The 26021-nt window shown below is 37.5% G+C and overlaps 1 protein-coding gene across 2 annotated transcripts in view; it reads left to right on the top strand.

Annotated features, from left to right (window-relative positions):
* The window catches only part of PDE7B (phosphodiesterase 7B), a 333453-nt gene that overhangs the window by 105837 nt on the left and 201595 nt on the right, over positions 1–26021 (top strand). For both annotated transcript variants that reach the window (XM_066373165.1, XM_066373164.1), the window contains one exon: positions 14250–14310. In XM_066373165.1, coding sequence (XP_066229262.1) covers positions 14250–14310 — 61 coding nt within the window. The remainder of the gene's footprint in view (positions 1–14249; positions 14311–26021) is intronic.

The following is a 26021-nucleotide window of genomic DNA, read 5'->3' as shown; positions in this document are numbered from 1 at the left end:
TATAAATATAGATATAATCTACTTGTCCAAGGCAATGAGGAGTAGCCAATAAGCTATGTATAGTGGTCAAATGACAGGTAAGCTGTCAGCTTTCATTCCCTCACGCACTGGAGGGAAGTATTCTATAGTGAGTGGTACTCACTATGCCTCAATTTCTACTCTCTTAAAGAGTATAATGAGAGTAGGAGATGGTAGATGTACAGCACTTAGAATAGTGCTTAGCACATAGAATATGCTACATATATATTAACTAGCCCACAGATACTTATTAAGGGCCTGGTTTGTATAAGGCACCAGAATTGCAATAATGAGGCATGAGAGCAATACTAACAATGAAAGTGGTTTGCTTCTTTATGGCCCAAAGGAAGATAGGCATTATACACATGAGTTCATGTACTGCGTATCTGTTGTGCTATGGGAGGAGAGCATGATGCAGGAGGATCTGTCCTTGGCAAGACTCCTGCTCCTTGGCTGGGGATTTCGATAACTATGCCCTACTATTTGGGGGCAATGTTGGCTTGAAGAAACAAGCATAAACAAGGAAAGTTGGGCTCCATATTTCAGGCACAGGAGACAAAACAAAAAAGGTGACTTTATGGAGAGATGAGAATCTGAGAATTAGGTAGAAGCCTGGTAATCAGAACTACATCAAAGTCACAGTTATCGCATCAGCGTGCTGGGATGGAGAGTCTGCATGACCAGGTAGAGCAAGCAGCAAGGAAGAAAGGTTGCAGCACCTGAGAACCCAACAGGGCATGAGACCTTCCCCTATGGCAGACCTTGCAGCTTTCTGAGAGTCAGACCCCATAGCTTAACCCAATTAATCTCCGAAACTGGGTCATCACCCTTGGTTGCACAGCAAGCAGACACCTGGCAGACAAGGTCCTTAAACACTAGTATCAATAAGAAAAACCACTGGAACGGATCTGTTGTTTTTTCCAAGTCTTGAAAACAATCAGATTCTCCTGAGGACCTTGCTTTAAAATCTGCTACCATTACCAGGTAACTTTACAAAGCAGGGCAATTAAAGAACTAGTTAGAAGTGCCTTGGGCATTTCCCAGACAACCAGAGACTGCCTCCCCAGGCATCAGAAAGGCCTGCCTTTGCTACTGGGTCATTAGTTAGTGTGATCAGTGAACCCTAGCAGGTCATGATTGTAAAGAAATGCATGTTTCATGGGAGTTTCAGAAACTTCTGGTTTGGTTTGTGTCCAGGAAAGAGAGCAAGACCCCCACGGTATCACCCTGCCCACACCCATCTTCCTCTGAGGGACATATGTATAAGGTTGCCCTTGGACTTTGGGTAGCTGTGGGAAGTTATGCAACCTCCACCCATCTTTTGCTGCAAGTTCCTGCAACTAAAAGAAGAAAAGTTCTTCTGTCCTAATACATATGTAGAATTTGTCATTAATAAAGAATAAGGGACCACTCCAGATTTATTTCCTTATGGAATCCAGAATATGAATTAATAAAACTTGCTAACTAGCATTTTGTTTTGCCAAGAAGTTTGAAAAAATTTTTAAACCTTTGATCTTTTCTTTAAAAATAATTATTAACTCTTTCAGGTCATAAAAATCTCTGCCAAAACAGACATAATAGGAACTGAGAGTCAGATCCGACTCCATGGTCATTAATCCTCACATATGCTTTCTGATCTGACTTTGTGGCATATATTAGCATCCCATGTTACTTACAAAGAAATGACACATGAAGAGATTAAATGGGCCCTGGCCAGTGGTTCAATGGATAGAGCATCAGTTCAGTGTATGGATGTCCCAGGTTTGATTCCCAGTCAAGGCACACAGGAAAAGCAACCCTCTGTTTCTCTCCCCTTCCCTCTCCCCTTTCTCTCCCTTTCCCCCTCCTGCAGCCAGTGGTTTGATTTGTTTAAATATGGCCCCAGACTGAGGATAGTTCAGTTTGTCTGAGCATGTCAGCCTCAGGCACTAAAAATAGCTCAGTACTCAAACATTGGCTTTAGTTGGATCCTGGTTGGGGTGCGTGTGAAAGTCTGCCTCACCATCTCCCTCTCACCTAAAGAGAGAGAGAGAGAGAGAGAGAGAGAGATTAAATGGCATGATAAATATCACTTGATATTTAGTTCAGCAGGGTAATTGGGAAAGAGCTCACAATACCCTTCATTTAGTATCCAATGCCCTTTTGCAACCTTCAGGCTCATCCAATTATCCTCTTCTGCAGTCCATTCTCTTGACTCACTCAAGCAATTTGCTCCCTTTTCATGGCCCAGCACCAATTGCATATCTCTTTGTGCACATGTAGGCTTTTCCAGAATATGGGTTAAATTAAATTAAGTCATATTTTACCCTCTCAACATGGCCTTTTGTATCAGGAAATTTTTTTTGAAATATTTACTTTGTTTATTTATTTATTTATTTTTAATAATTTTATTTTTTTAATGGGGCGACATCAATAAATCAGGATACATATATTCAAAGATAACATGTCCAGGTTATCTTGTCGTTTAATTATGTTGCATACCCATCACCCAAAGTCAGATTGACCTTTGTCACCTTCTAGCTAGCTTTCTTTGTACCCCTCCCCCTCCCCCTTTCCCTCTCCCTTTCCCCCTTCACCCCGTAATCACAACACTCTTATCAATGTCTCTTAGTCTCACTTTTATGTCCCACCTACATATGAAATAATACAGTTCCTGTTTTTTTCTGATTTACTTATTTCACTTCGTATAATGTTATCAAGATCCCATCATTTTGCTGTAAATGATCCGATGTCATCATTCCTTATGGCTGAGTAGTATTCCATAGTGTATATGTGCCACATCTTTATCCAGTCTTCTATTGATGGGCTTTTTGGTTGTTTCCATGTCCTGGCCACTGTGAACAATGCTGCAATGAACATGGCCTGCATGTGTCTTTACATATCAATGTTTCTGAGTTTTGGGGGTATATACCCAGTAGAGGGATTGCTGGGTCATAAGGTAGTTCTATTTTCAGTTTTTTGAGGAACCACCATACTTTCTTCCATAATGGTTGTACTACTTTACATTCCCACCAACAGTGGATGAGGGTTCCTTTTTCTCCACAGCCTCTCCAACATTTGCTATTACCTGTCTTGTTAATAATAGCTAATCTAACAGGTGTGAGGTGGTATCTCATTGCAGTTTTGATTTGCATTTCTCTAATAGCTAAAGAAGATGAGCGTCTTTTCATATATCTGTTGGCCATTTGTATTTCTTCCTGAGAGAAGTGTCTGTTCATGTCCTCTTCCCATTTTTTTATTGGATTGTTTGTTTGTTTGTTGTTGAGTTTTATGAGTTCTTTGTATATTTTGGATATTAGGCCCTTATCTGAGCTGTTTGAAAATATCATTTCCGGCCCTGGCCGGTTGGCTCAGCGGTAGAGCATCGGCCTGGCGTGCGGAGGACCCGGGTTCGATTCCCGGCCAGGGCACATAGGAGAAGCGCCCATTTGCTTCTCCACCCCCCCCCTTCCTCTCTGTCTCTCTCTTCCCTTCCCGCAGCCGAGGCTCCATTGGAGAAAGATGGCCCGGGCGCTGAGGATGGCTCCTTGGCCTCTGCCCCAGGCGCTAGAGTGGCTCTGGTCGCGGCAGAGCAATGCCCCAGAGGGGCAGAGCATCGCCCCCTGGTGGGCAGAGCGTAGCCCCTGGTGGGCGTGCCAGGTGGATCCCGGTCAGGCGCATGCAGGAGTCTGTCTGACTGTCTCTCCCCGTTTCCAGCTTCAGAAAAAAAATAATAAAAAAAAAAGAAAAAAAAAAAAGAAAAAAAAAAGAAAATATCATTTCCCATTTAGTTGGCTGTCTGTTTATTTTGTTATCAGTTTCTCTTGCTGAGCAAAAACTTCTTAGTCTGATGTAGTCCCATTCATTAATTTTTGCCTTCTCTTGACTTTGGAGTCCAATTCATAAAATGCTCTTTAAAATCCAGGTCCATGAGTTTAGTACCTATGTCTTCTATGTACTTAATTGTTTCAGGTCTTATGTTTAGATCTTTGATCCATTTTGAGTTAATTTTAGTATAGGGGGACAAACTGTAGTCCAGTTTCATTCTTTTGCATGTGGCTTTCCAGTTTTCCCAGCACCATTTATTGAAGAGGCTTTCTTTTCTCCATTGTGTGTTCTTGGCCCCTTTATCAAAAATTATTTGACTATATATATGTGGTTTTATTTCTGGGTTTTCTATTCTGTTCCATTGGTCTGAGTGTCTATTTTTCTGCCAATACCATGCTGTTTTGATTGTCATGGCCCTATAATATAGTTTGAAATCAGGTATTGTAATGCCCCCAGCTTCATTCTTTTTCTTTAGGATTGCTTTGGCTCTTCGGGGTTTTTTATAGTTTCATATAAATCTGATGATTTTTTGCTCCATTTCTTTAAAAAATGTCATTGGAATTTTGATGGGAATTGCATTAAATTTGTATATTGCTTTGGGTAATATGGCCATCTTGATTATATTTATTCTTCCTAACCAAGAACAAGGAATATTCTTCCATCTCATTATATCTTTTTTCATTTCCCTTAACAATGGTTTATAGTTTTCATTATATAAGTCCTTTACATTCTTTGTTATGTTTATTCCTAGGTATTTTTTGTTGTTGTTGTTGCAATCGTGAAGGGGATTATTCTTTTGAGTTCGTTCTAAAATGTTTCATTGTTGGCATATAGAAAGGCTATTGACTTCTGTATGTTAATTTTGTATCCTGCGACCTTATGGTATTGGCTTATTGTTTCTAGTAGTCTTTTACTCTTTGGGGTTTTAGATGTATAGGATCATATCATCTGCAAAAAGTGATACCTTTACTTCTTCTTTTCCGATATGGATGCCTTTTATTTCTTTGTCTTGTCTGATTGCTCTGGCTAGAACCTCTAATACCACATTAAATAAGAGTGGAGAGAGTGGACAACCCTGTCTTGTTCCTGATTTAAAGGGGAAAGCCTTCAGTGTTGTGCCATTTACTATGATGTTAGCTGATGATTTATCATATATGGCTTTTATCATGTTGAGATATTTTCCTTCTATACCCATTTTGTTGAGAGTCTTAAACATAAAATTGTGTTGTATTTTATCGAAAGCCTTTTCTGCGTCTATTGATAAGATCATGTGGTTTTTGTTCTTTGTTTTGTTGATATGGTGTATTACGTTAACAGTTTTATGTATTTTGAACCATCCTTGAGATTCTGGGATGAATCCCACTTGATCATGATATATTATATTTTTAATATGTTGTTGTATTCGATTTGCTAGTATTTTGTTTAGTATTTTAGCATCTGTATCCATTAGAGATATTGGTCTGTAGTTTTCTTTTTTTGTGCCATCCTTGCCTAGTTTTGGTATGAGGGTTATGTTGGCCTCATAAAATGTGTTTGGAAGTATTGCTTCTTCTTCAATTTTTTGGAAGACTTTCAGTAGACTAGGAACCAAGTCTTCTTTGAATGTTTGATAAAATTCACTGGTATAGCAGTCTGGGCCTGGACTTTTACTTTTGGGGAGGTTTTTAATGGTTTTTTCTATTTCTTCTCTACTAATAGGTCTGTTTAGGCTTTCTGCTTCTTCTTGACTCAGTCTGGGAAGGTTGTATTGTTCTAGGAATTTATCCATTTCTTCTAGGTTGTTGAATTTAGTGACATAAAGTTTTTCATAGTATTCTACAATAATTCTTTGTATATCTACGGTGTCTGTGGTGATTTCTCCTCTTTCATTTTGGATTTTGTTTATATGAGTTCTTTCTCTTTTTTCCTTGGTAAGTCTTGCCAAGGGTTTGTCAATTTTGTTGATCTTTTCAAAGAACCAGCTCCTTGTTCTATTAATTTTTTCTATAGTTTTTCTGTTCTCTATTTCATTTATTTCTGCTCTGATTTTTATAATCTCCTTTCTTCGGCTGGTTTTGGGTTGTCTTTGTTCTTCTTTTTCTAGTTCCTTAAGGTGTGAAGTTAAGTGGTTCACTTGGGCTCTCTCTTGTTTGTTCATATATGCCTGAAGTGATATGAACTTCCCTCTTATCACTGCTTTTGCTGCATCCCATAGATTCTGATATGTTGTATTGTCATTTTCATTAGTCTGTATATATCTTTTGATCTCTGCACTTATTTCTTCTTTGACCCATTCATTTTTTAAAAGTATGTTGTTTAGTTTCCACATTTTTGTGGGATTTTTTTCCTCTTATTTGCAGTTGAATTCAAGTTTCAAGGCTTTATGATCAGAAAATATGCTTGGTAGAACTTCAATTTTTATAAATTTGCTGATGTTGTTTCTGTGGCCCAACATATGGTCAATTCTTGAGAATGATCCATGTGCACTGGAGAAAAATGTATACTCAGTCACTTTGGGATGAAATGTCCTGTAGATGTCTATCATATTTGTTTAAGGCCACTATATCTTTGTTGATTCTCTGTTTGGATGACCGATCTAGAGCCATCAGCGGTGTATTGAGGTCTCCAAGTATGATTGTATTTTTGTCAGTTTTTGTTTTAAGGTCAATAAGTAGCTGTCTTATATATTTTGGTGCTCCTTGGTTTGGTGCATATATATTAAGAATTGTTATGTCTTTTTGATTCAGTGTCCCCTTAGCCATTATGAAATGGCCATTTTTGTCTCTGAGTACTTTTGTTGTCTTATAGTCAGCATTATCAGATATGAGTATTGCTACACCTGCTTTTTTTTGGATGTTATTTGCTTGGAGTATTGTTTTCCAGCCTTTCACTTTGAATTTGTTTTTATCCTTGTTACTTAGATGAGTTTCTTGTAGGCAGCATACAGTTGGATTTTCTTTCTTAATCCATTCTGCTACTCTGTGCCTTTTTATTGGTGAGTTTAATCCGTTTACATTTAGTGTAATTATTGACACTTGTGAGTTCCCTATTGCTATTTTATAGATTTCTTTCTGTTAGTTTTGTGTCTTGTTTGATCCTACTCTTTCCTTTTTCTATCTTTTGTTTTTATTTGGTTGTATTCCATACATCTTTCCTCTGTTGCTATCTTTTTTAAATCATATGCTTCTGTGGTGGTTTTTTCAATGGTGGTTACCTTTAAGTAATGAAAAGTGTTCCTACCCTGTTCATTGTAGTGCACTTTATTGTGAGTACTTTTGCACTCCATTGTCCTTTGCTACTGTTAATCTCCATCCTACCCCCCCCTTTCTTTTTGTTGTTGTCACAGTTTAAATTTGGTTTTATTGTGTTCTTCTTGGAGCTTTTACTTGTGGCTTTGTTTTTTGTTTTTTTTTTTGTTCTTTGTATCTGATTGGAGAACCCCCTTTAGTAATTCCTGGAGTGGGGGTTTTCTGATGATAAATTCCCTCATCTTTTCTGTATCTGTGAATGTTTGTATTTCTCCTTCATATTTGAAGGATAGCTTTGATGGGTATAGTATTCGTGGCTGAAAGTTCCTCTCTTTCAGGACTTTAAATATTGGGGTCCACTCTCTTCTAGTTTGTAGAGTTTCTGTTGAGAAATCTGATGATAATCTAATGGGCCTTCTTTTATATGTTGTATTCTTCTTTTCCCTGGATGCCTAGAGAATTTTTTCTTTGCCGTTGGTTTGTGCCAATTTCATTATGATGTGCCTTGGAGTAGGTTTGTTGGGGTTAAGAAAACTCGGAGTTCTGTTTGCTTCTTGAATTTGAGGCTTTAGTTCTTTCCACAGGCTTGGGAAGTTCTCATCTATTATTTGTTTCAGTATATTCTCCAGTCCATTTTCTCTCTCTTCTCCCTCTGATATACCTATTATTCTTATGTCATTCTTTTTTGATGGAGTCAGATAATTCCTGTAGGGCTATCTCATTTTTTTTAATTTTTGAGTCTCTTTCTTCTTCTCTCTGTTGTGCCTCAAGTTGCTTGTCTTATATTTCACTAATCCTACCTTCTATCTGGCCTGTTCTATTAGCTAAGCTTGTTACCTCGTTTTTCAGCTAGTGAATTGAGTTTTTCATCTCTGTTTGATTTGTTTTTATAGTTTTAATTTCCTTGGAAATATATTCTTTCTGTTCATTGAGTTGTTTTCTGAGCTCCCTAAATTGTCTTTCTGTGTTTTCTTGTATATCTCTGAGTATTTTTAGGATTTCTATTTTAAATTCTCTGTCGTTTAACTCCAAGGTTTCCAATATATAAAATTTTTTCTCCATAGATTTTTTTCCTCATCTATCTGTGTTACCTCTCTTTCTTTTGTATCCATGATATTCGATTTTCTCTTCCTTAATGGCTTCTGAGGGTGCTTTTGTTGATAGTATTAATGAGATTTAATAAAGAATAAAAAGTTAAAAAAATAAAAATAAAAAATCAAAAAGAGTTGTTTTTTTAAATTAATAATTAAATAAAGAAAAATAATATAAAATAAAAATTTTAAAAAAGGAAATTATTCCCCCCCCCTGTCCTTTTTTCCTCTCCTCTCCTCTTCCCTCTTTCTTGAGAAAATCTTGTGGTAAACTGTGAATTATATTGTACTAAATAGAACAAACAATGCTTGTAATGGAGCACCTGAATTGGGGAGAAGTAATAAAGGGGCAAAAAATAAAAAAAGGAAAAAAAAACGGGGTATGTACCCACAAAAAGAAAATAAAAAAAATTTGGGTCAAGAATAAAATGATTTGCTTTTAGGTGTTGGTTGACTAAGAGTTATGATGAGAGGAATAAGAAGGAAACAGGAAAATGAGGAAACAAATTATAAAATTACTATTGTATTTAGTGGAACAAGAACTAGATAAAATGGAGAGCCAGGGATGGGAGCACTGCTAGTGAATTAAAAAGGTGAAGTAGGCCCTGGCCGGTTGGCTCAGCGGTAGAGCGTTGGCTTGGTGTGTGTGTGGGGGGGGACCCGGGTTTGATTCCTGGCCAGGGCACATGGGAGAGGTGCCCATTTGCTTCTCCACCCCCACCCCCTCCTTCCTCTCTGTCTCTCTCTTCCCCTCCCACAGCCAGGGCTTCATTGGAGCAGGGATGGCCCGGGCACTGGGGATGGCTCCTCGGCCTCTGCCCCGGGCGCTGGAGTGGCTCTGGTCGCGGCGGAGTGATGCCCCGGAGGGGCAGAGCATCGCCCCCTGGTGGGCAGAGCGTCGCCCCTGGTGGGCATGCCGGGTGGATCCCGGTCGGGCGCATGCGGGAGTCTGTCTGATTGTCTCTCCCCATTTCCAGCTTCGGAAAAATACAAAAAAAAATTTATTAAAAAAAAAAAAAAGGTGAAGTAAAAACCCCCCAAAATGCCACAAACATAAGTTTGAGTCCCAGATAAGATAATTTGTTCGTTATTGAGCTTTGAATTAGAGGAGACATAAAGGAGAAAGGAAGAAACTAATATAGAGGGAGAAAAGAATGAGAGAGAGAGAGAGAGAGAGAGAGAGAGAAAGAGGGTACCACTAAAAGAAGAAAAAAGAAAAAAGAGGAGAGAGAAAGAGAGAGATTTAAGGGTTTTGGAGTGCAACCCTCATAGAGAGAAAGGAAGAGGAAAGAAAAGATAATGGGAGATGTAACACTTATGGGTAGTGTAGTTCAAGGAGAGGAGAGAGTAAGACCGGCAGAGAGTTAAATGACCAAATTGGAGGAGGAAAACAAAAATCAAGAATGAAGATAAGAGAAACAAACGAACAAATATAATAAAATGGGATAGGTTATAAAGTCTGCGGGTTATTCTTGATTTTGAGAGGTTATCTTCTTGCTTTTTCTTTTCTCTCCCTCTTCCTGGTCGGTGACTCTGTACCCCGGGTTCTGCCCCTTTGGCACACTCAAGTAGAGGTTTGCAGTTGATAAGTCTCTATGGCAATGTCATGTATTGTGCTTCAGTCTCGTTGGCAGTCGGGGCTCATTAGCATTCATAAACTCTGACAGTGAGAGAGTCTGTGTTCCTGGAGCCTCTCTCGTAGTCTTTCCTTCCTCAATTAGTAGCCTGATAATCCAGCTACGATGTTGCTGCTGCCTCTGCCTGGATAGTAAGAGGCTCAAAGAGCTGGCAACTCCCCACTCTATTTCCACTCAGCATAGGGCTCTGAGTAAGGCTCAGTCAGTCAGAGCTGCTAGCATAATCAGGCAAGGCTTCCGCCCACTCAAAGACCTCTGGCTCTGCCACTCTGTTCTGTAACACGGGCGGGCGCCCACTCTTGGGGCATTTGGAGGAAACTCTCGCTCACTATATTGCGCAGACCAGGATATCAGGCCGGCAGTATCACCCTCTGAGTGAAACCTCCGCCAGCACAGAAACGTTCCAGCGTTGGAATTGGCTCTCGCTTCCTCCCCATGCGCGGCTTTTTCAGGGCACTGGGGCGGCCCGGAGATTCCGCTTTTGGCCCACACAAAGGCCCCTGACTCTGCCCCTCTTTGGGGTAACATGGGCGCACACTGCCGAGGCACTTGGAGGAATCTCTCGCCCACTATCTGTGCGCGCCGACCAGGAGAACAGGGAAAATGGCCGCCCCTCTTTTCTTTCTTTGTCTGGGTTTGGTGCGAGTGTTAGCTTGTATTGACTGGGTTGCCACAGGCCCAGTTTTTCCTCGGCTTGGATCTCCGTGCCACAGCCTGGTTCAGCCGTTTGTGCCGTGGCCTGAATCTATTCACCCCCTTTGCCCGCCTTAGTTTCTATACTCTCAGTTCCCAGTGAAAGCAGCCCTGTTTAGGTTAGTGAAGAAGGTGGAGCATTTCTTAATCCCTATTTCCTTCGAGGTTTGATTATATATTTAGCCAATTTTTAGCTCAACCATACCTTCAGGTGTATTGCGAAACATCTGGAGACTCCAAGGATAGGTTTTTCTGTTTCTGGTTGAAGATCTTGTTGAGTTTTGGGGGAGATTTATCCATATCGCTTCCTACCGTGCCATTACTCTGACGTCATCCCAGGAATTCTTAGTTACGGGTGAAGAATGTGAATTCTCACATCCAGAAATTGTTTTCTCCAGAAATTACTTTTACTTATAATGTATGAAGTATAGGTACAGTTGACCTCTGACCAAATGGGACTTAGAGTGCTGATGCCCTGCCCAGTTGAAACTCTGCATGTAACTTAAGTCTGCCCTGAACAAAAGTGGATTTCTAACCAAAGATTCGACATACTGCAATTAAGATGGACAGGAGTGAAATTAAACAAGTTGTGAATAGTGAAAGAAAGAGGAAAATGGGCAAAGTAGCATGTCTTCAGTGTTTCTAGGAAATAAATGGTGAGATCAAGTTCAGCCTGGTACTAAGTGGACTCTGTATGCCCAAAGCAGATAGGTACCAAGAAGCAGTATGCAAAGGGCCATTTTTACATTCAGAGTGTTGCATATGGGGCAAATCTTTCTTGCGAAATATTTCAAGCATAGAAAACAGTTCAGAGAATAATTAAAAAATAAACCATTCCAGTCATGCTCCCCCCACACACACACCACATCCATCTGCGATTTTGCTTTCTGTGGTTTCAGTTACCTGCTGTCAATTGTGGTCTGAAAACACTAAATGGAAAATTCTAGAAATAAGCAATTCATACAATTTAAATTGGCTGCTGTTCTGAGAAAAATGATGAAATCTCATACCTTCTCACTAGGGATGTGAATCACCCCATTCTCCAACATGTCCATGCTTTATACACTCCGCGCCAGTTAGTCACTTAGTAGCCATCATGATGATGAGATGGCTGTCACATTATCTCATGGCTTGTGTTCAAGTCACCCCTCTTTTACTTAATCATGGCCCTGAAACATAAGAGCAATGATGCTGGCAATTCGAATATGCCACAGAGAAGCCATAAAATGTTTCCTTTATGTCAAAAAGGTAAAAAGTTTCTACTTAGGAAAAAGAAATTGTATGCTGAGGTTGCTAAGATATATCATAAGAATGAATCTTCTATGTGTGAAATTGTGAAGAAGGAAAAGAAATTTGTGCTACTTTGCTGAGACAAAAAACAAAACCATATTTACATAATTTTTATTGCAGCATATTGTTATAAATTTTATTTTATTAGTTATTGTTAGTCTTTTATAATACCTAATATATAAATTAAACTGCATCATAAATAAGTATGTATAGGAAAAAAACATAGCATATATTGGGTTCAGCATTCTTTAGGGCAGGAGTCCCCAAACTACGGCCCCCTGAGGCCATTTATCCGGCCCCCACTGCACTTCCGGAAGGGGCACCTCTTTCATTGGTGGTCAGTGAGAGGAGCATAGTTCCCATTGAAATACTGGTCAGTTTGTTGATTTAAATTTACTTGTTCTTTATTTTAAATATTGTATTTGTTCCTGTTTTGGTTTTTTACTTTAAAATAAGATATGTGCAGTGTGCATAGGGATTTGTTTATAGTTTTTTCTAGTCCAGCCCTCCAATGGTCTGAGGGACAGTGAACTGGCCCCCTGTGTAAAAAGTCTGGGAACCCCTGCTCTAGGATTTCAAGGATATTAAAACTCATCCTTATGGATAAGGGGGGAGACTACTGCATATAAAAAGTTGATAACCCCTAAAAGCCCTTCAACATTGATTACTCTATATATCTTTCTTTGCCTGAATTTGATGGTCATTATTCATTGCCTTTTTTAATGTTTTCTCCCTCTAAATTAATGTATCCATGAACAATATGTACTATTTTTAGATATTTTCAATAAGATAAAAGTGAAGATAGCTTTTTGTTTAAGATTTTATTTTTTATATAACTTAAACACTAGATACGTGTATGTGATTTGAAAATTTTATATATTTGATTTGATTTTAACATATTTAATAAAATTTGAACATTTTACAGTTTGAATATTTATATATGTCAATTATATGTATGTTTTTACAGTATATGTAGTCCTAACTCATTCTTTTTAACCACCGTGTAGTTTTCCAAGGTATAAATTACATATTATTTATCTATTTTATAGCTAGACATTAAAGTTCTATGTGAAAATTTTTCTGGTTATCAGTTTAGAAGATGATTTACTATGTTATATGGTACACACATTTCAACTTAGGTTGAAATCTAGTATTTACTAAGTATAAATCTAATAAGCCTGAGCAGGTGGTGGCGCAGCGGATAGAGCGTTGGACTGGGATGCAGAGGACCCAGGTTCGAGACCCGAGGTCGCCAGCTTGATCGCAGGCTCATCTGGTTTGAGCAAAGCTCACCAGTTTGGACCCAAGGTTGCTGGCTCGAGCAAGTTGTTACTCGGTCTGCTGAAGGCCCACGGTCAAGGCATATATGAGAAAGCAATCAATGAACAACTAAGGTGTCACAACGAAAAACTGATGATTGATGCTTCTCATCTCTCTCCATTCCTGTCTGTCTGTCCCTATCTATCCCTCTCTCTGACTCTCTCTCTGTCTCTGTTAAAAAAAAAAAATCTAATAAAATTTTGCCAATTTTCTCCAAAATGGTTCTATCATTTTATATTCTAACCCACAACATGTGAGAGTATTTATTTCTGTACATTTTCTGTATCACTTGTTATTGCCAAATTTCTAAGTTTTGACACACCAATGAGTTCTAAGAAGGCCTCATTTTATCTTCAATTTCCTGGTTCCTAATTATTTCTATGATTGATTGAATATAGTCTGTGTTAATTGACCATTCAGTTATTCTTTTTCATGAATTGCTTGTTGACGTCTTTTATCCATTTTTCTATTTATTTTCTGATTTGTTTGGAGGATTTTCTTTATGTATTCAGGTACCAACCATTTGTCACTCAGATACATAAATGTTGTCTATTCTTAACTGTTGTATCTTTGGAGTTTGCTTTATACAAAACTTTTAACTAACAAGCTAAAACTAAAAACTAAAACAAAGAAAAGAAAGTTAATATTTCCATAAGTCTTTGGATTCAGGAGAAGCACTTATGAGTACCATTTTTTTATCATTTCTTATTTGTTTTCCCCCCAAGTTTAGAGTATTCAGTATATGACTACCAACTTTGTATTTGATAATATCTGTGCTTGATTGCAGAGTGGATAGGTTGGAATAATTTTGGTGCTATATAAGAACCAATTTTGAGAAGGATTAACCTCATATTATTAGGTCTAATAGGTTGCAGATCTTCCACTGAAATAGAAACTTAGATACCAAGTGCATCTCTGGCCATGACTCCTCACAAGAGCCACAGATTGCTTCTAGGCAATGCAGGAAAAATCTGTTCCAACTTACCTCTCAAATATTTTACTACTACAGAAACCTCTGTTCATAATCCAAGTTCTTAGACTCAGGTCACCCAGGAAAGCACGAATGTTGGTGTAATATCATGGTAATGTCAGTTTGCATAGGCATGTTGCCTTGGGAATCCTGTTATGAAATCTTATAATGATAATGGCTTTTTTTTTTCTTTCAGAGGTGTGGTGAACTCTTGTTTGAAAACCCTGATCAGAATGTCAAATGTGTTTGCATGCTAGGTAAGAAGGCTTTTCTTTTTAGATATATTAAGAATGTTGATGTCATGTGACTTATTGTTGTTCTGGTACATTATTGACTCTTGTTCCATATTGCAAAGGCCTATGGGCTTTTAATAGGTTTAAAGACATCTATGACACATTTATATGTGGAACACTTGATGAAAAAACATTTTGATTTGAGTAACTGTTAGTAAGTCATGAGCCATGAGTATGAGTCATTCAAATTTTTCTTGGATCACCAGCATAACATAGAACTAGGTGTTTTGTATTTAGGAGACTATAATGCAAAAGCAAGAACAATCATTGTTAAACTAGAAATGATAAGCTAGGTAAGTAAATTATTAAGAATTTATATCACAGCACAAAGCCCTTACAATGCCTGGGAGAAATACATACTCAAATTAATCTGAAGTCACCATAATTACACCGCATTTGTAATAAAATTTCAGCATTGTAATAAATAATTATTTGTACTTATAGGACAATATATCATCAGTGCCTTTCACAAACTCTTTAAGTTATAATATTCTCCTAAGAAATAAAATTTATATTATTTTCCTCACCATATAGGTTAGAAAACTAATGCAGAGAGTAAAAGTGATACACTTAACCTCGAAGTGAGAAGTAGTCCAGATCAAGATATGAAAGCTTTTAAACTATAAAATTTTAGCTCTAGTGTTTAGATCTTCTTTAAGCCACTAAACTATCTCTAATGAACTTTCAGTTAATTATAAAAAATAGTAGCATGGATAAATAGATATGATCTTTAAATTTAATGTCACTAAAATTTTACCCTTATCCATTACAACCTTGAACCATGCTCATGAGCAAAGGACAAAATGATTCGCTTTAACTTTTTCTATTTTCTCTGGCTGCCCCATATGTTGGTGAAATGACTCAGAAGTAGACATCAAGATTAAGAGAGGCAGGGGAAGGTTTTGATAATTAATAATTCAAAATAATCAGATAATAAATAAGCAAAAGTTGCCCATGATTTAAAGAAAACAACTAAAAAACAAAACACAAGACACCATATTTTCCTAGTCTTTGATCTTTCTTATTTTCTTGCACTAGTATTTTAAACCTCTCTCTTGCAGTTCTTATATGTTTAACTTTTAATTAATATGGTAGCTACATGGTAACATATTCATTGGAAAATGAGCATTTTACTGGAAAAACATGAACAATGAGCATAGCATCCACATACCCATTTAAAACTTCCAGTATTCTTTCCCCTTAACCATGAAAATGCCACAAAAATGTTAATAGTTCAAGGCACAAACCAAATAGATGATAGATAATAGATAGATACATAGATAGATAGATAATAGATATATGATAGGTAGATAGATAGATAGATAGATAGATAGATAGATAGATAGATAGATAGATAGACAGACATAAAAGCTGAAAAAATTTCTTTGTCCAGCCATATGTTTCAACCTTGGATCTGTGAATATATCTCACAACCACATCAGATCTATTCATCAATTAACCCATTTAATTTTCACAATAACAAGATAAGATTTGTGCTATAATTATCTTCATTTATAGATAACAAACTTGAGGCAAATATTTGGATATCATTGGTACTTTACTATTACTATCTACCTGATCTAATAACTTGGGTCAGTTTTGAATTCATGAAGATTTTATACAAATGAACATATCACTTATTTTGACTAAATTTTATCTTGTCCTGGCTCCAATATGAATTGCCTCATTAGTTTATAGCTTAGACAAGGACAGCAATAAACTGACTATTACTACTTATAGCCTTGACTTCACTTAAAGTAAGATCAATCATCTTTTAATCTCTTTTAGATTATATGGTATGGTTTATATAGCTGCCAGAAGACATTCCTGGCCACCAGATGCATACCCTGTGAATCTGCCAGATTGCATAAAATTCTAAAATTAGAGATATATTTATGTAAATTAGTTTTGTATTACTCTTACTGTTATATTGATTATAATGAATTGAGCACTTAAATATGTGACAGTGTAAGTCCATCCTAACCAACTTACATAATTAGATCATTTATTCCATGTATTTTAAGATATAGCCTCCTTTTTAAAATAGAGATAGATATTCTTGGCAATGACAGTATATTATTAAACCTGTAGATTTCATTAATATATTGGATTTGTATTCTTTGTGTTATATAACTAAATGATACGAAGGAAACATGAGAATGGAATTTTTTATTAGTTTGAGGACATGGGAGAAAATGATGAAATAAGAACAATTGTATATTTTTGCCATTAACATGTGTCCACAGACAGTCCAAGGGCTAGCACTTCACAACAGTACCTACTGTGTAAAAGAAGAATAAAAGTAAAGTTGAATAGCGTATTTCCTTAAAACCAAAAAGAAAAATTCAAGTTATGAACGTGTAACTCATTAAAACTGAGACCACATGTATTTCATCAAGAAAGGGCATCTATAATACAGCAACGAAGTGCCACCTCACCATTGTTTGAGGTGTCCTTTTCTTGCTGCCTTTGAGGGGAACCTACTATGACCGTGCCCTTAGGACTTCCTGAACGATGTCTTGAGAAAAGCTTCCTATCTCCAACAGGAAGAGTTAAGGATTCTCTGGTATTTTAAGTGACCACTAAGTTTCTTTATGTGTTGCCAATCATAAACATAGTTTGCACTTTTGCAGGTGATGTTATAATGTTAAATAAATCAAAATTTCCAAGCAAGAAAACCTAATATGTAAAGCCTGCTTTTCCAAATTTCATCTGCGATTTCATGCCACCTTCATAGTGAGAATCCCGTGGAGTCCAGACTGAGACATCCACAGTTTTAAAATGTCGAGCTCCTGGGTCAGCCGCACCATCCCCCCCAAGATGCCTGGCTCGGCCTGCTCACACTCCGAGTTTCAGTGTCTGCCTGGGTCCCAGCTGGGCTCTGGTTTTGGCATAGTGAGATGGAATAGGAAAGAAGGTCACTAGCCAGGGACACCATTTGCAGGTTTCTTCTCTCCCACTGCTATCTATGTCCCTAGATCTTTCTTGAAAATTCAATTTTTATGCTTTGAGTTGCCTACCTCACAATCTCTGTAAATAAACTGTCTTTGGTAAAGTCACACTTCTGGCTCATTACATTAAATGAAACATAAGTGTAAAATCTACCAGTGTTACTCTAAAGCACTGAATTCAATGCAGATCTAAGTGGGTGAAAATTGTTGTCACGTCTTACACGGAATCATTTCTGGGTTCAGGGGAAAGGTTTGTGTTGGATCTGAAGATAAATAAAGATGTACTGCAGAGCAGCTGCGGTGAGTATTCTATCTATAGCTAAAAAATCCCCAAAGAGAGGGAGAGTGTGGATGATCAAGTTAAGCACCAAATGGTAATAAAGGCGGCTTTCTTGTTTCCATCACCCTTGGGGCATGTGCTCAAAACTTCCACCTCCCCAATTCCCTCCTCTTTTTCAAGTTAGCTCTAAGATTTCTCTCAAGCTCTTCCTGACCTCTGAAGTTTATATAATTGTATCAAAGAGTATACAGATGTACTGCAAGACTTGTACCTTAATTAAGTGTAATGAACTGATGCCAAGAGAAAAATAAAGTATAGAAGAAATTCCCAGTCATTGCACAATTAATGTACGCAGTATGGAGACTTGCTAAAAGGATTTTACTTTTCAAATATAATCAAAGTTTTGGGTACAAAGAGTCAAGAAGATAAAGAAATTACAGAAAATGAGCCATGTTGATTCACTTCTTAGTTCATTTGCTAACCCCCATCTATATGATTAATCCTGGGAAAAGAAACTTAAAAAATGTTTTAATCAGACTTGGTGCCTTTAATCAGACTCTTGTTTTCTCGTTATTCTTAGAGTGAAGTTTTTTAAACAATAAGCCTAATTTGCCTAATTTATGATATTGTGTTGGCTCAATTTCTTCATCTTTTTTATCAAGATTTGATTTTTTTCCAATACGAAATTTTCAGCATCCCACCTTTTGTCTCATGTGTGATTCTTTTCATGCTGATTGTATTAAATCATTTGAATGTAAACTACAAACTTTCTTACCTGCTGTTACTGTGTTCATACTCTCAGGCTTCTGGTTGCAGTTTATATAAATCATTTAAAGGGGCTGCCCGTTTTCAAAGCAATGGGATACCATAAAGTCAATATTCTATTAACGTTCAACATGAGCATGTTATCTTCCTCTAAAAAATACACTGTGTACTCATGGAAGGTGCTTTGTCTTTTAGACTTCAATTTATAGTATTTTTGTGCCAAATGAGAATAAAAACATTTATTTGTCCTGCTCCAGAGGTTGTCGTAGTGATAGAAAGAGAGCTTTTCCTTGTTAAAATACATACCCTCAATACGGTTTATGCATCAATAAATAGATAAATAATAAATATTTGAAATTAGCATATTGATGATAAACAATAATAAGCTAATAAATAATAAATTATTTATTGATGATATTAATAGTGTTTTAAAAATCAACAGAAAAGCCAGAACTAAAAAAAGATGTGAAGGCAATGTTTTATAAGATCACATGCATTTCTCAAAATTGTGTTGCAGCTCAATGAAGACTTTCATTCAATATGCATTCAGCAGCTATACATTGAATACCTGTTGTATGCAAGGTACTGTGCTAGGCACTGGGCATGCAAAGGCCGATGGGCACATAGCCTGGCCTCAGAAGGTTTACAGTCCAGGGAGAGATTCAAGCCCTGAACCCCTACATCTGCAGCACCATCTTGAGAGTGACAAATGATAAGAAAGAAATAAAGTGTGTTGGGACCTCAAAAGATGGAGAGAGTTCATACACTGGGATTTGAAGACTTGTGAATTAGACATACAAAGGCTGAGAAAGAGGCAGCGTTCCAGGTGGATGCATGACCATCATATAACCCAGACACAGGAAAGCTAAGAGTGGGAAGGACATCATATAACCCAGACACAGGAAAGCTAGGAGTGGGAAGGACATCATATAACCCAGACACAGGAAAGCTTGGAGTGGGAAGGACATCATATAACCCAGACACAGGAAAGCTAGGAGTGGGAAGGACATCATATAACCCAGACACAGGAAAGCTTGGAGTGGGAAGGACATCATATAACCCAGACACAGGAAAGCTAGGAGTAGGAAGGACATCATATAACCCAGACACAGGAAAGCTAGGAGTGAGAAGGACAGTAAGTTTTTCAGGCCACAATGATGATGAAATGATAAATTGGAAAATAACTTGAGGTTTTATTGTAAATGATTTGACTGTCGTCACTGGCTAGTAGAACAGAAGTATCAGATAAAAAGAAGTTTTGGTCTCTTATCTAGTTAGAGAGCATTTTTTTAGTTATACAGTATTTTAAAATATTTCATAAAGCAGTTTTCACAAGGCAATGTTAGATACAGCTGTTCATCAAATAACTGGAAATGAAATAATTTTAACTCAATATATAATACAATATATTTAAACCTGAATTCTAGGTTTCATGTTTTTGAAAAAAAAAATATGTCAATTTTTTATATCAAATATTATGTTTTATTTAAGAAGTAAAACAGTATTGTCATTTTTTTTTTTTTCATTTTTCCGAAGCTGGAAACAGGAGGCAGTCAGACAGACTCCCGCATGCACACGACCGGGATCCACCCGGCATGCCCACCAGGGGGCGATGTTTTGCCCCTCTGGGGCGTCGCTCTGTTGTGTCCAGAGCCATTCTAGCGCCTGAGGCAGAGGCCACAGAGCCATCCCCAGCGCCCGGGCCATCTTTGCTCCAATGGAGCCTCGGCTGCGGGAGGGGAAGAAAGAGACAGAGAGGAAGGAGAGGGGGAGAGGTGGAGATAATTGATAGTTTTTCACTTATGAGAAACTTTGTCATCTAATAAAATTGGGAGCTTTTATGTTAATATTTTGCTCTTATCACTAGCATTGACTTGCAACTTTCATGTGTGAACAGTTTTGAGGTCTATACATTCCTTCTTGAAAACAAATGCACAAATTGTTACAAGGCAAAGTAATACCTGGTATTAAAGTAGGTGACTGTGATCTTGTAGAAAGAACTGGGTGGGCATTTAAAGACTTCCCACCAGTTGAACTATGTGGCCATAGGCAAATCACTGAAGCGTTGTAGACTTTGTTTACTCTTCCCTAAAATGTAATAACAAGTAATAAAACCAATACTATTATCTATCTTACTAGATTTGTTGAAGATCAAATAACATGAAGAAAATTAAGGCATTCCTTAAACTTTTAGAAGTACTAGAAATACAAGTATTCTTTTTATTAATGCTAATAACTAATTTGTTCTCTATCTTTGCATTTTAATTTTTATTAGTAATATTTTTATATGTAAACTGACAATTTTGGTATATTTTAATGATTAAACTACCTCCAGTTTGATTCAAGTGAATAGATATTTTCAAGTGTATGTTTGCAATGTAAAAATAAGCATATTATCCTCATAGGTTATTAAGGAAAGATCAGTGTAAGGATTATTTTATGTGTACTTAACTTTAAAAGTTAAGGTTTGTTTTAAAACAAAAAAGTTTTTTATTTTCTTAATTTGATTTATCAATATTAAAATGCCACAGGAATTTGAATTAATTTTAACTTGCACTTACAAAGCACTTTATTCATTTCAGATGTCTACATAATTTAATCTTCAATACAAGTTCATGGATGCTATGTTCTACCCCTCAAAAGGGAGCAAATTAAAACCTGGATATTCCCAAGAAAGGGCAGTAGGGGCATAACCCCCCATCATTCATCCAGAGCCCTGCCTTGTTTAAGTTTTCATTGTACTTATCACCAAATGGCACATTTTATGTTTCCTTGTTTTTTAACCCTTTGAGTAGTGAGTTTTTTCATGCTCGCTGACCCCCAAGAGTGAGTTGTTTTGTTTTTCAAAAAATAAATTAGTTCTAGTTACAGTTTTATTAACTTAAAAGCATGTTTGTTTGATAACCAACTTATGGAAACAAGAAGAACATACATCTGCCTTTTTATAATGTTGCCTTATACCTTTTTAAAATAAAAACTTTTGTACGATTGTACTCTGAATGGTCAGGAGGTACATGAACGTTCGTACTACTAAAAGGGTTAATATCTATGTCCCAGCCTCCCTTTCCACATATTCATATACACAGAATATAAATATCACAAAAACAAGGACTTAGTTTTATTCACTGCTGATTGGCCAGCATCTGGAACAGTGCTGGTATTTGCTGAATAGATACATGGGGATGCATTTTTGAGAACAGCAAAATCAGACTGGTTGGTCTAACATTTAAAACCATCTGCTAACTCAGCCAAATGATGAGTCTGCTCCTACAGGAACTAATTACCAGTTTCCCAAGTATATCACTCTAGGTTACAGGATGAGAAATACATAGTTCTCTACAAATAAGCCATTAAAATCTATCCTCAGAATCAGGTGATTAACAAATATTTTTTTAGTGCTCTTGTATGTTCAACTCTCTGAAAGTTGATCTAATAGTGAGCAAGGTAGAATCTTAATTGCCACAGGGTTTATTCTTCTGCAAATGTAACACTGTGTTGAAAAACAGGAAAAAGCCCATTGTTTTGTCTTCTCTGTTTATAGAAATATACAGAAATTTATTTCACCCTGAGGTTTATGGTTTAAAAGGCTTTCTACATTATCTCACTGCTTTTAATTTTTCTTATGTGGAAGTCAATATTGCCCTGCATCAGGAATATACGTTTCCTAGCTTTGTGGTTGTTTTCATGGAATGTTGTGGCATTTCCACAGCAACAAGACACCATACTTTTGAATGCAGCTCAGACACAGGGCTCAGATAAAAACTAGGTGAAGAATAACTATACAAGCAAAAGACAACTTTTAGAACTGAAGTTATCAAATCCAAAGTGAAAGAAGTGTCAGTAGGGTATTAGCTTCATTTTCTGCCTGAAGGCAGAGGGAATGAGACCTGTTATATACAATGCTAGATGTCCGAAAATGTGTTCAATAAACAAATAGCTGTAAGTGCCTATGGTGTGCCAGGGTAAGAATGCAAAGCCATCAAGTTCTGGTTCCTGCCCACAAGAACTTCCCAATCTAGTGGGGGATAGACAACTACACAGATAAGAACAATGTAGCATGAAAAACCATAATGAGGAGGGGCCAGGGTCTTACGGGAAAGGGAAGAGTGGTGTGGTGTTGGAAAGGCCTGTGCAAGCAGTGACAAGGAGCTGAGTGTCAAAGAAAAGCAGCAGACAGCCCTGTGAGCCCCGGAAGGGTTGGCCCATTGGGAAAGACATTGGCCTTTTTTAGGCAGGAGAAGCGGCTAAAGCAGGAAGCCTGTGTGGCCAACTAGAGAAACTGTATATCGTATGCCTGGAGATTAGAATGAGAAAAAGGAAATGATAAGATAGTAAGTGTGAAGAGGACGGTGAGGCAGATTATAAAGGGCCTTATGACAAGACAAAGTGCCACTTAAGGATGTTCAAGCAGAGGAGCTGTTATGTGAGATGCACATTTGAGGCTGATCACCTGGTCAGTGTAGAATGCCTCAGAGGAGGACAAGATTGGAGAAAGACAAACCTGTTTAGGATACTACAGCAATTATCAGGTGAGAAATGATGAGCCCTGCCCAGACTGAAACAATGTCACAAGGAAAACTGAAGATATGAAATTCGGGTGATTTTGAGAGATGGTGATAAAACTTTATAATGGATCGAGTGTAGAAAATGTAGTGAAATAGATAATAGGTAGAGACGCTGTATCATCCCACGCACCCACCCTCAATGAAGAGTACAAGAGAATCAGGTTTGCAACTGGGATAAATGATGAGTTAAATTTTGGACACAGGACACTTGAAATGCCCTAGAAACTATCAGATATAGTAGGGAGTCCGAAGCTTAGAAGGGTGACCTGCAAGCAGGTAACGGTGACAACCTGTTGGCAATGAAATCACCCCGGGGGAAGGTGAGGAGTGAGATGGAGGTGCACCTTAGAATGCTTGGAAGTGTCACACGGAAGGGTTGGGCAGGTTCAAAAAGAGTCTGGAAATGTCTAAATAAGGAGGAAATTAAGAATGAGAGGACAGAGAAACAGAAGGAAAATAAGAGAGAGAGAGTGGTTTTACTCTAGCCAACAGGCTAGTCTTGATAGGAAGATCATGATGCAGATGGGAAGTACCACGAAGACCAAATGATAGCCAGCCTACGATCAGCAGCCGGAAGTTGATGTCAGCACCAGTGTGCCTAGTAGGAGGGTGAAGTGGGGAGGGCAGTGTGGGGCCCATAACAAAGAACCAAGCAGGTGTATTTTCGCTATCAAGAAATTTGGGGAAGGAAGATGCGTAATATGGTAGTATCTGGAAGATGTTCTTCAGATGGGCAAGATTTGAAAATGTTTGATGCAGAAAAGGAAGAGAATGTGGAAGAAGTGCTTGATCTTTCTGGAGAAAAAGGGAGTATTTGTGAGCCTTCAATTTTCTTCCCACTGCAACTGAGAGAATGTGGTGACAGGGACAAGGAAGAGTAAGGATGAAGACATGTTCAAGTCAGGGTGGAGGTGGACGGAAACTGAGAGGATTCCCACCTAATCGCTTCCCTTCTTTTTCAGAAAAAAAACATGATATTCTGATGAGAGCAAGGATAGTGGAGGCAAGCATAAGGAAGTAGGTAAAGGTTTGAAATTAATGTAGGAAATAAGAAAGCGCTGACTAGAGAGAAGTAAAGGGGTATTACTGTGAAGCAGTTCTGTGGTTAGACTCTATGAACTAAAATATACATTCCCACTTATTAAAAATAAAAATTACATAAAACACAAACTGTGTTCCAAACGCACGTTTCAGAGAAGTAGCAGCTTCCTTCCCATGAACCCCCTCCCTTTCCTTTTCTCCTCACCTGCTTCTCCTTCCCTAACGGCCAGCCAGGGTACCTGCACGTGGCTGCCTTCATTGACCCTAATTCACATTCTCCTCTCTCGTAGACTGTGAATACTGAAGTATTTCTCCATTTTTCTATCTAGCCTGCATATTCCAACAGAGTGGGTCTTCATTTCTTGATCCTTGTATCCCTACCACACAGTATTGGTCTAAAACTTCAAAGGAACAAAAAAATAGTTCCTATTGAAGGTATAAGAAAAGTGTAAGGTTATGTGTTTTGCCCCTAAACTTCTCCTCTGACCCCATGGTGTTTCACGGAGGCTCTTTTCTGACCTGTCTTGACCTAAAGAGGGGTGCCTTCACATCTGCTTCCCAGTTGGCAAAAGGACCAAAGCTAAGCCATTTCAGCTCTGAGAGAACCAGTGTCTTCTGAGCTGGGTCCACCCCTGGCCAAGCATATCAGAACTGCCCTTTCCTCCTCTGGTTCATCTTCCCTTCTTACAAATTTAATTCAAAGGCTTTTTGCTCTCAGGATGAGTCCACCCAGGAATCCTTATATACATCAAACTGTATTTCTTAAACATTCCAGAGACTATGTCATTTCTGTTTTGACCCAAGAGCAATGCAGGGCTTTTTATTAGAAGGAATACAAATTATAAGTGTATTTATTGTAAGTGTATACCATTTAACAAACAAATTTTTCATATAGGCTGGCTATTCAGGGTGGCCTAAAGGGTCTCAACCTGTCAATCTCAAGCCCCTTGCCTTGCCAGCTCTAAGCTTATAATGTTTTCTAATGTGTACGGATTATAAATATTCACAAAACAGAAATTTTCAAAGGATGAGACAAAGTTATGAATATTATAAAAGATACACCAAAATAATTTTAAAGTATTTAAAAAATAAATATTTGATCTCATGTCAATTGCTCTCTTTGATCTATAACATTTTTTGTCATATATAAATGGAAAAACATATTTTATTAACTTGCCAGATCAGTTCCATAGAGACAGCCAATGGTTATATAGAAAGCTCAGTTCCCGGAAGCCCCAATTTTTCACATGACTGATTAATGCAAGTTTTCAACTTTTGTGGAGCTGGCTTGGGCACTGTCAGAATTACTGATCTTAAAGTCAAGCTTTAATATAGGTTAGACATTACAATATGTAAATGCAAAGAATTTGTTTTTGCCTACTTTAAGGTAGTCAACCACATATGAATTTAATACATTGGATCACAGTCAATATTTTTTAATTTTATGATTTGCAACTTGAGCTAGTCAACCTTAGTATATTTTATCTTTACCTAAATCCTGGATTCTAAGGGTTCTTGTTCTATGTGCCACACAGAAAATTAGAGGTTTCATTTTTTTAAGATGTCCTCTTTTCTTAAATGTAAAAGAATACTGCCAGAATCACTAATAAAATATAGACTTTTATAAGCTTGGAGAACATCAGTACCTTCATTGTTCAGTGATAATCATCCACTACAAATATGAGAATTTTACAATATGTAAAGTAAATTTAAAAAGAGTTATCATACCAAGCTTCTTTCTAAAACTTATGTTGCAATGTCCAAAAAAATGCATTTCAATATTTTATCTTCTTTTAGAAAATCAAATATTTGGAGAAAATAATTAGGCATTTTGGAAGTACATATTGAATTTAAAAATACATTTTCCACATTTCTCTGGAGAAGTTTAACACCTTATTCCTGAATTACTACATTCTTTACAGAAGGGGCTTGTTAATAACTAATTCCACTTGGCAGTCCATGTGAAAGGTTTCTTATTCTGTCTGCACTTTTTGTGTAGGGGAAAGTCTTCTTCCATGAATCATGCATACAAGATGGTGTACACATTGACTAATGAAATACCACAATGACTCT

Source organism: Saccopteryx leptura, chromosome 3 (genome assembly GCF_036850995.1).
Source record: "Saccopteryx leptura isolate mSacLep1 chromosome 3, mSacLep1_pri_phased_curated, whole genome shotgun sequence".
Classification (NCBI taxonomy): Eukaryota; Metazoa; Chordata; class Mammalia; order Chiroptera; family Emballonuridae; genus Saccopteryx; species Saccopteryx leptura.
This window is presented reverse-complemented; position numbering and strand designations above follow the sequence as displayed.